Source organism: Mauremys mutica, chromosome 3 (assembly GCF_020497125.1).
Source record: "Mauremys mutica isolate MM-2020 ecotype Southern chromosome 3, ASM2049712v1, whole genome shotgun sequence".
Taxonomy (NCBI): Eukaryota; Metazoa; Chordata; order Testudines; family Geoemydidae; genus Mauremys; species Mauremys mutica.
Window position 1 is genome coordinate 177,944,943 of NC_059074.1, and position 13,682 is coordinate 177,958,624.

The 13,682-nt window shown below is 43.7% G+C and overlaps 1 protein-coding gene across 2 annotated transcripts in view; it reads right to left on the reverse strand.

The window, feature by feature from the left end:
- Positions 1-13,392, reverse strand: part of C3H2orf73 (chromosome 3 C2orf73 homolog) — a 31,161-nt gene extending 17,769 nt beyond the window's left edge. Inside the window, exons 1-3 of one of the 2 annotated variants that reach the window (XM_045010086.1) lie at positions 12,848-13,183; positions 7,644-7,875; positions 5,795-5,948 (exon numbers count right to left, since the gene is read on the reverse strand). In XM_045010086.1, coding sequence (XP_044866021.1) covers positions 5,795-5,948; positions 7,644-7,875; positions 12,848-12,996 — 535 coding nt within the window. In that variant the 5' untranslated portion in view covers positions 12,997-13,183. Of the gene's footprint in view, positions 1-5,794; positions 5,949-7,643; positions 7,876-12,847; positions 13,184-13,347 lie in introns of those variants that run through there. The other variant, XM_045010087.1, reaches the window with a different exon arrangement.
- Positions 13,393-13,682: the final 290 nt, after the last annotated feature.

Consider the following 13,682-nt stretch of genomic DNA (forward strand, 5'->3'; position numbering starts at 1 on the left):
TATTCCAATTTTCATTAGGCCGATTTTTGAGTGTCGACATAACCTTTGTCGACAAAACTTGGTAGTGTAGACAAGGTCTAACACACAACTACTGACCTCATTTTTGCTCTTTCTAAAATTCTGAAAAGTAGAAAATAATGAGGGGAGAAGGAGGGGGAACACTTAGCACTAACTGAAACAATGGCAAGAACACCAACAAGGCTGGACTGGGATTCAGGAGACCTTGGTTCCATTCCCAGCTCTGCCACAGACTTCCTGTGAGACCATGGGCAAGTCACTTAGGTGCCTAAATACTTTTTAAAATCTGGTCCTAATTAAACAGATATGCACCTAGTGGCATTAATTAAATAAAATAAATAAATAAATAAAGTGTATCTTAGCAGGTTAGGTCCCTCATCCTATGTCTTTCAATAGGAGTTAGGCCCTACCCTGCTTAGGTGCTTTTGTAAATCCCACTAAGTATCTATATGAATCTTTGTGCGCCTAAATACCTTTGTAAATCTGTCCCTTAATCTCTCCTTTCAGTTCCCAATCAGTAAAATAGGAACAATAGTACTTCCTTTGTCTTATCTATTTAGACTGCAAACTCTTTTAAGGCAGGGCGGTTTCTTACTAATTGTCTGTACAGCACTTAGCACAATAGAGCCCAAATGTTAGTTGGGGTCTCTAGGCGCTACTGTAATCTAATTACAAAATCAGATTCTGCTCTCTGTCACACACCCAACACTTCCATGTAAGTAAATGGGAGTTGTGAGCACACATCTAAGTGCAGGATTAAGCCCCCAGAACAGTAATAGGAAAGAATGTGCTGCATGACCAAAATAGGCAGAGTGCCCTGTCATGTCTGACAAATGCTTTGAATCTATTTTCTGGTAACTCTGATAACACAGAAAAGTTTCTAATATGTATACTGCCTAAGCTGATGTCCAGCCATGGATGACTGTTTTCACAGTGGCAAAAGGGGTCTTTGCTTCAGTGGGATCCATACAGTTTATCTGCCCTATACTACAGAAGCCACTGCTTAAAATAAACTTGTCAATAAACATTTCCAGGCTAGATTCTGCAAACCTTATTCATGTTGGCCAGCACTTACTCATAAGACTACCACCATTGAAGTGAGCAAGAAATTCTTACCCAATGAGAGTAGGGGTTGCAAAATCAGGCACTTTGCTGGTAAAAACAAAGCATGATTATCTCAATGTATTACTTGGTTTTGGTTGTGTTCTTTAATATAAAATAAAATTAGAGGGCCAGATCCAGAGCCGATGTAAATTACTACAGATCAATTAAAACCAATGGAGCCAGGCCCATTTATACCACATGAGATGTGGTTTGCACATTTGACTCATCACTACCTCCAATTTACTGTACTATTTCATTTATGCTATTAAAATACATAATTTTCAATCTTACAAATCTACCTTTTAACAGAGTGATTATATTACCAAACCACATTCTAGCAAATGTGATTTCTCTGTGTATATGAGTCAAATGAAACCTGCAAGAGAGCTGAGAAGCCAACTTGCATATGATATATCAAATGCTAACTGCACAGGATGAAAAGAATATGGCTTTTAACTCATCTTGGTTTAAAAAACCAGAAGTGAATAATTATTTTCCAGTAGATACAGCTCTGCTGCATGAGAAATATTTGTTGATTTTACAGCGGATAGCAGGCAGACAGTTGTTGGGTGGCGTACTACACAAAGAACACTTTCATTCTTGACATGGCATGGCATAGCATAGCATAGCTGAAATACCAGAGTCCATGGCTAATTAAGTGGGTTGATGAACGAATGATTAGATAAGATTTAATTGGTATGAACATTCTTATAGACTGGTTATTGTATCTGTCTTTGAGGGCCAGACCCTCAGTCGCAGCTGAGCAATACTCAGTGCAACTGAAGGGACAGAGGGGCACAGTGGTGCCCTTTGCACTCCTTTGATCTTGGGACTGCCATACACCAGACTGGGCCCTTGGCACAACTTATTGTAGACTGAGGCTACTCTAACTTGTGCCAGCTCCCAATGGCCCCAAGGAGCTGTTACAACCAGAACACAGGGGAACCCCAGTCACATTATTTTGCTCTAGTTATGCCCCCTTCCCCCCATTGGCAGCTGGGAATGAAAGTTACACAGGAGCAGCTGGAGCAGCTCTGCCCCACCCAATGAACTTCAGAGGGGAGATTTTCCAAGGACCAGACCCACCAACCTTAGGGCCACTTTGGAGCAACAATGAGCAGATGAAGCAGGGCCCACGATCAAACATTTAATCTAAGCTCTGTTGCCTTTAGTTGTTTATTGTATTTTACACTTAACAGTTGAGTATCTTAATAATAAAATAACACCTTCATTTTTCATTTAATATTTGCGTTTGGACACTACCACTTGGAACTGAAGAAAGTGCAAGTTGTTTTAGTGTTTTGCTAATGCAGTGGGGCAGATTCTCTGTCCTGATCTGGTCCTTTTGCACCACCTGGGAGCAGAAAATTCCCACAAATTCTAGACCTTGGGCTAGGAAGCTCCAGCAGTCCCCAGCTAGTTATGGGGAATTACAGTTGGCTGGTATAAATTTGAGCAGCTCCCCAGGCTGCTTCTAACTTGTGCTGGGAAGAGCTCTAAATAGCTCCCTGACAGTTCTCTCAGCTCTCAGCAGAAGCTGTATGCAGCAGAGACTCTGTTCTCAGATATTCCATCACACAAGCTAAACTATATGCAGTAACCTTTAAAAGATTTTTAAAATAAATAAATCCTTTTAGGATTTACTTTGGGGTTTGTATTCAGTGCAAAGCTGTCTACACCATCAAAAAACTGAAGCTGTCAATGATAGGAGCTATCTGCCAACTTAACATCATGGTATTAAAATTAAGTCTACAATTTAAAAGTACCGAAGAGCACTTGGCCAATTGTATTACCTTCAGTCATACCATCTTGGGCTGTGATCTTAGCTCTTATAAGCCAAGTATGGTCAAGTGGACAGTATTTGGCTAGAACTCCTCCAGGAACAGCCACAGTGTTGGGGATACCACAGTCCCAACACAAGGCTAGGAGGAGATTCTCTCTTTTGGGTGGACACTAAAACTGAGGTCCTGAGCATCTGTAGTCAACAAAACACCCATGGTGCTTTTTTGCAATAACAGGGGCATTCGTGGTCAAATTCTAATGCGGTAATAACAATATGCCTATCTAAATTAGAGTGCCTTTGCAGTTTCAGTTGGATATATTATCTGTTCTCATTTCCAGTCCTGAAAGGTTGTATTACATTGCTGTGCTTTGTAATATAGCTACTGTTCCACACCAAAGTTGAATGCACTACAATGGTTGGGAACAGGGGTTAAAGTAGTTCAAACTAGTCAGAGAAACTCATCACTTCTGGTGGATGCCATCATGAGTTATGATGACACTTGGGGATGCAATGCAGTGAAGAGAAGAGAATGGAGACAAGAAATGTATCCCAAAGGAATTCACATCCCAAGCAGGTACATAGCCAGCCAAAAAGAACGTGTGTGCATGTGTTTGCAAGCATGACACACAGCAGCACCTCCATTTTCCTCCTACCCCTATTCCAACAGATGCAAGAGTTTAGACTTGACAAGGATAGAGAATGTGTACCAAAAACTAAACAGAAGTTGGAGGTTTGGCAGCTTCTTGCCTCCAACAGTTTGCAATACCCGATGCAATTTCCTGTAGGTTGAAAGTTGCAGGATTTAAAAGATTTTGAATATATGTATTATGTGCTACTTTTCTATGTTTCCCCAGAGGTGGAAGAAAGCCAGCAGTTGCAGGTGTCTTTCCCCTCTCACCTTTGAAGGAGAAGAGTCAGCAGGGGCATAGATCTTGCTGCAGAGGAGAGGAAATATATAGGGAACTGGGACACCTTCTTCCCTCAGGTGCTGTTGCTACTGCATGGGCAGCTAGAAAGATTGTGAGCACCACATTCTGCCCAGCCAACTACTGGCTTCTACTGCTCTGACTTCAGATTCTCTTGCTGAGTGTGTCCCCCTCACCAACTAAAGAGGAGAGAGCCCCAAGTGTGCAGCATTGTCTCAAGCTAAACCAAAGACAGTGAATTTTTCCTCTGCTCGTAACAGAGAAGGCGAGCTGTGCTTGCCCTGTTCCCATTTTTAATGCCAGGTAGAGAAGTGACACCTATGCATACAATAGCTACAATGCTTTGGAGTTTTTCAGCACTACATAAACCTAAGAGTCTCTGGCCTGTTCTACTATCTTTGTGCTACTCAGGCTCCATAGAGAACAGGAACTAGTTAAACTCTCCAACTGGGTAGTCCCCTTGCCACATTTTAAAAATTGTCCATGTCCAGGCTCGCTGTTGGCTTGTGGGAACTCAGTACAGCAGAGCATCTGGACCAAAATATTTTTATTTCAATGATATCATTTCACTAACTGTACCAAAGATAGTAGAAGAAAAATGCTGGGTTGTTAAACAGAAAATACTTTGTTGCATTCGGTCATGTTTTCTGACATTTAAATAGTCACTAAAGTGATACATCATTTTTTGGTGGAGAACCATGCAACTCACAAGTAGTACACTGACAATACTATTCTTCATGACTGCTGCTAAGTTCTTGTCATTGCAGTATTCTTGGATACTATAAAGTGGTAAGTAACAATCCTGCCATATCCAACAAGGGTGTTGGTCTGAGGACCAGTTGCCCCCTTAGAAGAAATATGTATGGAATCAGAAAATGCAGCACGGCAGCTGCTATTGAATGAATTATCACAGTAGCATGAGGACAGCCCTGCTTGCTAGTACCACAGTTTGAGAGAGAATGTAGAGAGATCCAGGCATGAGACTATCACTAATGCAGATGATATGGCCAGTTAGCTCACTCCAGGCCCCTCCCACATATATGCACACTGCTGGTTGCCTCATGCCTCTCTATTTGATTTTATGGAGGGTAAGAATCCTAAGAAGTCCTGTTGCCAGGGTTAAAGTTCCAGTCACTATTATAACATTGCATGACGGAGGTTCAGCTCCCACGTGGGCAGTTTTAACAAATTTGGCGAAGGCTCACTTTTATTACTTTGTTCTACAACACAGCTGGGGGGGAAGGTAAGGGGGTTACTTTACACCTGTTTTGGGGCACAGCTCAGACAATTTTCAATCTTATTCATTCTTTACATGACTGAACCTTTTAAACAAAAGAACAATCAATGAGTAGAAACACCGCCACTTAGGTGACGAACCACAAAACAAAGGGAGAACAGTCAGAGCAAACAGCTTCTTTCTGATCAAAAGTATTCACCCAAAATATCTGCAGAACAATTATGAATACCAAATACATTTGCAACTGATGGAAATAGTTCAAGGATTGTTTGCAATTCACTCTCCAGCTATATTAAAAAATTAGACATTTCCATAATTTGTATAATCTGAATTTGTTTGCAAACTGCAGAAGAGGGGGAGCCAATAGGAAGTATTTGTATGTATTCTATACAGTGGTTGTTATTAATTGGACAACATTTACCAAGTGTTCATAATGATAAGTGCAAGAAAGATGGATAGATAGTTAGCTAGAGACTCAGCTCTTAGTCTGGATTTACAACAATGCAACTAACTCAACTGACTTTAATGGAATTACTCCAAATGTACACTGGTGCAACTGAGATCAAAACTTGATCCAAAGTCAGACAGCAAAAGATCCCATACAAAAGTACCTGAATTACCAGTTATTGTTTATTCTGAATACAGAGAAAAAAATACACCTGCCTTGGTGTATGGGGGGGAGAGGAAGGTGGAGGGGGAAAAAAGAGCTTCCCTACAGGTTCTTACCTATTCCACAGGAAGGCTGTAGTTTACTGCTGTATTTAGTTGGAGAAGACAATGTACAGGTTGGCTTCTGGAAATCATTTCTTTGAGTGCTCTGTCTGTCGTAAGGTGGACTATAATGATATACACATGGTTCCCCACTTGGCCACCAATGATGCTTTAAAGTCAAAGGGAAGAAAAATGTATGTCTATCCAAACACTTAGGTATAAAGCAAGTACTGACAGAATGCTTCTCCAACTCTCCAAATCCCCCCGCCCCCCAATCTACTCTCACTATTGCTTAGCACATTCTGACTCCTAAATAGGAGAAAAATCAGCCTAGTCTGAAGTTTGATTAACATGACCCCACTGACATCCAGCATCTTTATTCCCCCTTCTTCTGTCCTGCACTGAAATTCTTCTCTCCCCCCTTACTGTGTCAAGCAAAGGCTCCAGCAAGGGGGAGGCAACGGAGAAAGGCTCTGTCAGCAGGGAGTCTCCCCCCGCTGCAGCCTTTACCTGCTGCTGGAGCCTTTTATTACTGTGGAGAAAGGCTCCGGCAGTGGGACATTACACTGCTAAAAATAGCCGTGTGGACATGGGAGGCACTACTTGGGTGTGTCGAGAGCTATGTATATCTATGCCCTGGGGGTTCAGGCCTGTAGAGCACTGTACTCTAAGCCAGCATTTCTCAAATGCAGCCACCGTGGTCACATGTGGCCACCAGGGGCTTTTCTTGCGGCCACAGCCTCCTGGGCTGTGATGGGGGGGGGGGGGGTAGCGGCCCCTCCCCCTCTCTGTTGCTCCTGGATGCACTGCCTTGGTATTGATTGCTGGGGCCGCCATCAAGGGTTGTGCCCTGTCCCCACGGAAACACCTGGGGGACAATGCTGTAGGAGCAGGCAGGCAGTGAGTTCCCCACCTTCCCAGAGGCAGTTGGGCTCAGGCTTTGGGCTTCAGCCCTGGGTTGGTGGGGTGGCAGGCTCTGTCCGCACAACTTCAAGCTCCGTCCCGAGGCCCTGTCCCCTGGCTGCCAGGCTTCGGGCTCTGGCTTTGGGGCTTCGGGCTCCAGCCCCCTGCTGCCTCCCCTGGCCCCCCATCCCAGGCTTAATTTGTCCCCAGGCTTGTCAGGGCTGAGCAAGTGTGCTGTGAAAAGTGATACTTCTACGTTTGTTAATATCACTTTTACAACAGACTTACTAGCTAGCAATAAATAAATTACAATGATTTGGACATATATTATGTACATATTTATTTGTTTTTCCCTAAAGCTAATTAAGTATTTTAGGAAAAAGTGTGAAAGCAGCCACCAGCAAGAATTGGTGGCCGCACTCTGAGGCCACCAAAATATGTCTTGAGAACCCTTGCTCTAAGCTATGTCTACACTGCTATTTATACCTGCTACAGCTGGGCATGCAGTGTCTGCACTCTGCATGCCGCCACAAGGGTAGGTGTAGCCACAGAAATGAGATATACAAACACCCTTTTTAAGAATCACTGTTCTCTTTTAATACTAGTACACAAAAAGAATCAAATTAAATTACAAACTACAGTGTGCTAAAGTAAATCCAAGAATCTGACTTAAACTTACAAAAGCAAGGACAGTCAGAGTTTAGCAACTTGCCACATTGTGCCTGGCTAACACAAGTATCCTCACACAGTGAATAATTTTACATGGCATATATGCTGCAATACCTAGGCACAACAGAGTAAGTTAAGCAGAGATTTTAAGGCGTAATACTCTTATTTCCTTACTAGTGAGGGATTCATTCAGATCCGTAAGATTAGTTAATTTAGTTCTTTTATACAACATACATGTACATATTATTTAGAATATTACCTTAATTTGAAAGATAATGCAAAATGGTCCTACCTTTTTAGCCACTGTGCCTTCTGTTTCCATATAGTATATTGGTTCATTTAAGAACCTTACATTGGTGTTAATTAATTTTGCATAACGTGGTTGGGGATTATTGCGCCACTCTGGTAAATACGAGTGCTGGAAAGACTGTTTATTCTTTTTAGGTATATATTCACTGTTGACCTTTTCTATTCTCATGTTTACTTCTGGTATATCAGTATTAAATATTCTATAAGTATTTGGGCTGAAAGACATAACATGACAAAGAGTTGATTATTTCCATGCATATATACCAATATTTGTTGATGGTATAATAGCTATATCACATAGAAGAGGATAATAAAATACCTGCTAAGAACTTAGTAGGCCTGATTCTGATTTCACTCACTACTTTCCAAATCCAGAATAAAACTGATTTCAATGGAGTTACTCTAAATTCACATGGTCATAAAGGACAGCAGAGCTTAACCCTAAATCCTGATTAGGATCACTCTCACTAATGCATCTACTACCTTCAATGGTGTTACTCATGATAAATACATGTGCAGGTGAAATCAGGATGAGGCTGTACAAATAAAAAGAACGAGGAGTACTTGTGGCACCTTAGAGACTAACAAATTTATTTGATCATAAGCTTTCATGGGATAAAACCCACTTCATCAGATGCATGCAGTGAAAAAACACAGTAGGAAGATACACACACAGGAAATGAAAAAATGGGTGTTGCCATACTAACTATAACAAGAGTAATCAATTAAGATGGGCTATTATCGGCAGGAGAAAAAAAACCTTTGTGGTTAAATAAATCTTTCACACCATACTAGGATAATAACCGTTTTTTCCTTCATCCTCTCTCAGCTGGTGTCCCCAAGGGATCTGTTCTTAGTCGCCTCCTCTTGTCTTTATATTTTGCCTACATTATCTCTGATCACAGTTGACAATATCATCATTCGCACATTAATGACACTCAAAATGTCTCCTTTCCTTCTTTTTTTCCTGCAATCTCTCATTCAGGCTTGTCTCCATTTCCATGAAATGGAATAATAAGTTGAATATTCCAGTTACAAAGAAAACACCCCAATTCAAAAAACCCAGACTACCTCAGAAGTATTTCTATGTGAATAATGAATAAAGTGAATAAATACTTTATTAGAAAAATAAATAATAAATAGAACAGATCATTAACATAAAAGATATAGCTAGTGTTTCAACAAAAAGTGTCTTCCTCAGAACCAAACATGCCCATAGCGTATAGGAAGAAATTTCTTATTTATGCAATAGCTTCAAGTCATGAACAGGAAATAAACCACCACATAATACTACCAATGGATATCAATCACTTACCTCATACTAATAATTGCTGGATTCAGAGCAATTAACAAATAAGGAGTCATTGAGGAGCCTTGGCTCTGACAAGACACTTTTGTATGCAAACATTAATAACAACTTTATTAGCATGATAGTAATGCCTAGAGGCCTGATCAGGATAAGGACTCTATTGTGGGGAAGCTGTACGAACACACAGTAGAAAGACACAAATGACAATCTTTCCATTGACTTCAGTTGAAATGGCTCAGCTCTCTGAGGAGTTTATAATTTCATTTTATGCTAAACATCATTTCTGTTCACTAATACAATAGTCTTTATTGGACTGGAAAAGTTACCAAAGAAAAGGTAACTTTTACCTGTAGCAGCACTTGGCAGGATATCCCAGGATATTAGAGAGACAAGGTAGGTGAGGTAAAATATTTTATTGGACCAACTTCTGTTGGTGAGAGAAGATTTTGAGCCATACAGAGCTCTTTTTCTGGTCTGGGAATGGTGAGCATCATAGTTAAATACAAGGTGGAACAGATTGTTTAGCATAGGTAGATAGCACGTAGTCTAAGGAACCATTCAAAGTGGAGTGGCCTATTAACTCCACCTTGAATGGTCCCTTGGAATATGTACTAACTACCTATGCTAATCAATCTGTTCCACCCTGTATTTAGCTGTGATGCTCAGAGCATGTCTACACTACAAAATTAAGCCAACCTAATTTATGCCAGCATACAGTTGCTGCAATAGTTACATTACTTGTGTGTGTCTACACTTTGCTCCTTGTGTTGGCAGTGCGTGTCCTCACGAGGAGCACTTCCACCAACTGAACTGTCAGTGTCAGGCACTATGGGACAGCTTCTGAAAGCCCGCAACAGTTGATGTCAGTCTAACTCAGGGATGGGCAAACTTTTTGGCCTGAGGGCCACATCTGGGTATGGAAATTGTATGGCGGGCCATGAATGCTCACAAAATTGGGGGTTGGGGTGCAGGCTTTTGGGTGGGGCCAGAAATGAGGAGTTCAGGGGCTGAGGTGCAGGGGCGGAGAGGGCTCCAGCTGGGGGTGAGGCATTAGGGGTGCAGGAGATTGCTCCAGGCAGGGACGGAGAGGGTTAGAGGTGCAGACTCCAGGCAGCGCTTACCTCAAGCAGCTCCCAGAAGCAGCAGCATGTCCCGCCTCCAGCTCCTACGTGCAGGTGCAGCCAGGCGGCTTTGCATGCTGCCTTGTCCGCAGGCGCCGCCCCTGCAGCTCCCATTGGCCATGACCACACAAGCCACGTTAAAGCACTGCCACGCTGTGCTTTAACGTTGCCAGTGTAGACTAGCCCCAACTCTGTAGAGTACACCAGGGCCCAGAATACCTTTTGCAGACCTGAAGATCTCAGTGTAGCTTCAAAGCTTGTCTTGTTCACCAACAGAATTTGGTCCAATAAAAGATATTACCTCACCTACCTTGTCTCTCTAATATCCTGGGACCAACACAGCTACAACACTGCATACAACAACAGAAATTAAAAGGAACAATCACAAGGGTGAAATGCTGCAAACTGCATGGAAATTATTTAAAAATACCATAATAGTGGCTCAAATGAAATGTATACCCCCCAAAAATTTAACCAAACAAGCAAAAAAAAAAAAGCCACCATAGCTAAGCAGCAGAATAAAAGAGGTGTTTAGAGACAAAAAGACATCCTTTTAAAATGGTAGTAAAATCCTACTGAGGGAAATAAAAAGGAAACATAATTCTTCAGACCATAAGACCTAAGGAAGTGTAAAAGCATAATTAGGTCATCCAAAAAAGGAGGCAAAAGTCAAAAACTAACAGCAAAACCATTTTAATAAGGACATCAGCAACAGGAAGCCTGACAACAATCAGTGGGCCTATGAGACAATCAAAGAGGTAAAGGAGCATTCAAGGAAGACAAGCTGTTTCACAGAATCTGAGGAACTGAACCAGACAGAGGCACCAATAGAGGAGGTTTTGGAACAAACGGATAAATTAAACAGCCATAAGACACCAGTACCAGATAGCACTGACCCAAGAGTTCTGAAGAAATTGCAGAACTGTGGTATGTAACTTACTGCTTAAAATCAATCTCTGTATCAGATGACTAGAGGATAGCTAATGTACCACTGATTTTTAAATAAGGGTCCAGTGGCAATCTTGGCAATTACAGGCTGGTAAGGCTAACTTCAGTACCAGGCAAATTAGTTGTAATTAGAATTATCAGACATAGATAAATGCAGTATGTTTAGGAAGAGTCAACATAATTTTGTAAAGAGACATCATGCGTCACCAATCTATTAGAATTCTCGGAGGGTGTCAACAAATGTGGACAAGGCGATCCAGTGGATATAGCGTACTTGGACTTTCAGAAAGCCTTTGACAAGATCCCACACCAAAAGCTCTTAAGCAAAGTAAGCTGTCGTGAGGTAAGATCCCTTCATGGATCAGTAACTGGTTAAAAGATAGGAAACTAAGGGCAAGAATAAATGGTCAGTTTTCACAACAGAAAGAGGTAAGTAGCAGGGACCTGCAAGGATCTGTAATGGGACCAGTCCTATTCAACATATTCATAAATGATCTGGAAAAGGGGGTATAGTGCTAAAGTTTGCTGATGAAACTAAATTACTCAAGATTGTAACTCTTCAGTCATCTTAGGATGTAACTAATAGATTTCACAGAACTAGGAGACTGGGCAACAAAATGGAAGATGAAATTCAATGTTGATAAATGCAAAGTAATGTACATTGGAAAACATAATCCCAATTTTGCATATAAAATAATGGTGTCTAAATTAGCTGTTACCACTCAAGAAAGATCTTGCAGTCATTGTGAATAGTTTCCTGAAAACATCTATGCAGCGGCAGTCAAAAAAGTGACCAGAATGTTAGGGACCATTAGGAGAGGGATAGATAATAAGCCAGAAAGTATCGTAATGCCACAGTATAAATCTAAACACCTTGAAAATTCTGTGCAGTTTTGGTTGCATCATCTTAAAAAGAATGTATTAGAACTGGAAAAAGTACAGAGAGGGGCAACAAAAATGATTAGGGTTATGGAACAGCTTCCATATAAGGGGAGATTAAAAAGAATGGGACTGTTTGCTTGGAAAAGAAATGACTAAGGAAAGATATGATAAAGAGCTATAAAATCATGAATGGTGTGGAGAAAGGTTTCACCCAATGAAGTTAATAGGCAACAGGCTTAAAACAAACATAAGAAACTAGTTACACACACACACAAATTCATCGTATGGGGTTGTTGTGAAGGCCAAAGGTATAACTAGGTTAAAAAAAGAACTGGGTAAGTTCATGAAGGATAGGTCTACCAATGGCTGTTAGCCAAAATGGTCAGGGACACAACCCTATGGTATGGGTGTCTCTAAACCTGACTGCCAGAAGCTGGGACTGGATGACATAGGCTGGATCATGATCTCTTCATTTCTTCTGAAGGATACTGGGCCAGATGGACCATTGGTCTGATCCAGTGTGGCATTATGTGTCTACAGCCTCCTAAGGCGCACACATGATTGTAGGCACATAGCACAGGGTGCAGTGAGACAGAAAGATCAAGCAGTTCAGCTAAATACTTGGGTCCCATTCCTGCAAGTATTTACTTATTTGAGGAATACTTGGCTCCCAATCAGAAGACTGCAGGAATGGTGGCTACTCAGGTGAGCGAAGGCTGGCAGCATCAGACCCTGGGGACAGAAGGTCATTAAGGGCTCAGTCCCCAGGGCCCTGAGCCCATGGCAGGACAACACCCAATAGCACAGGACCAGGTGCTACCCCCTCCAGCACCCACTCAGGGCCAAGTCTCTGCAGGGACTGTCCCTCAGGGCTGGCCCCCTTGGGCCTTGCACATCCAGAGAGCCCATAGCAAAGGTAGCACTTACAGCTGGTGCGGGGGCACCTTCTTCCTGCAGTGCATGCTGTCCTGTGGAGTCTGGCGCATGGTGCCTAGGGGAAGAGGGGGAATGGGGCAGTGAGAGGGTACGGAGGGGGTGCGTGTGGGGAGCGGGCAGAGGGCATCCAGAGGGTGCATGTGGGGTAAAGGGGATGCACGTGGGGGCAGAAACACGGGGCAGGGCACAACCAGAGGGTGCACCTGGGGGCAGAGGGTGCATGTGGGGGAGGGCGGAAGCACTTGAGAGCATGTGTGGGGCAGAGGGGAAGGAAGAGGGGGTGGGGAGCCAGGAGGAGTGTGCGGGGGGGCAGCGCGAGGGGGCAGGGGGCAGCAGCGCAGCCGGAGGGGCTGGGGTGAAGCAGGCCGGGGCAGCGGGTGCGGGGGGCAGCGGGAGGAAGCGGGGGTGAAACAGGCCGACGAAGGGGGAGGGGGCGCGGCGAAAGGGGGGGCAGGGCGCAGGAGCTACGCGGGGAGGGGGCGGGGACGCACCGAGCAGAGGCAGCGGGCGCGCGGGGGACGCTCCGAAGGCGGCAGCGGCGCTGCCCCAGCCCGGCTATTCTGTTGCCGCGTGGTTGCTAGGAGACGCGAGCGGGGGCACGAGGGCAGGGGCGGCTCTTGAGCCTTCTTCCGCCCTGCGGCCCCGCCTGGGCCCCTCGCTCCGGGGGAATCCCCCCCCCGGCGGCTCCTCTCGCAGGCGCCGGCCGAGCCCATCTCGCCCGGGCTCCTGCCCGAGCCCCGCTGTTGGCGGCGCTCTCACTCAGCGGGCCTGCACCCCCCTCCCGCCGCCAGGTGCTGCAGCCCGGTGTGCAGTGGGAATCCCACCC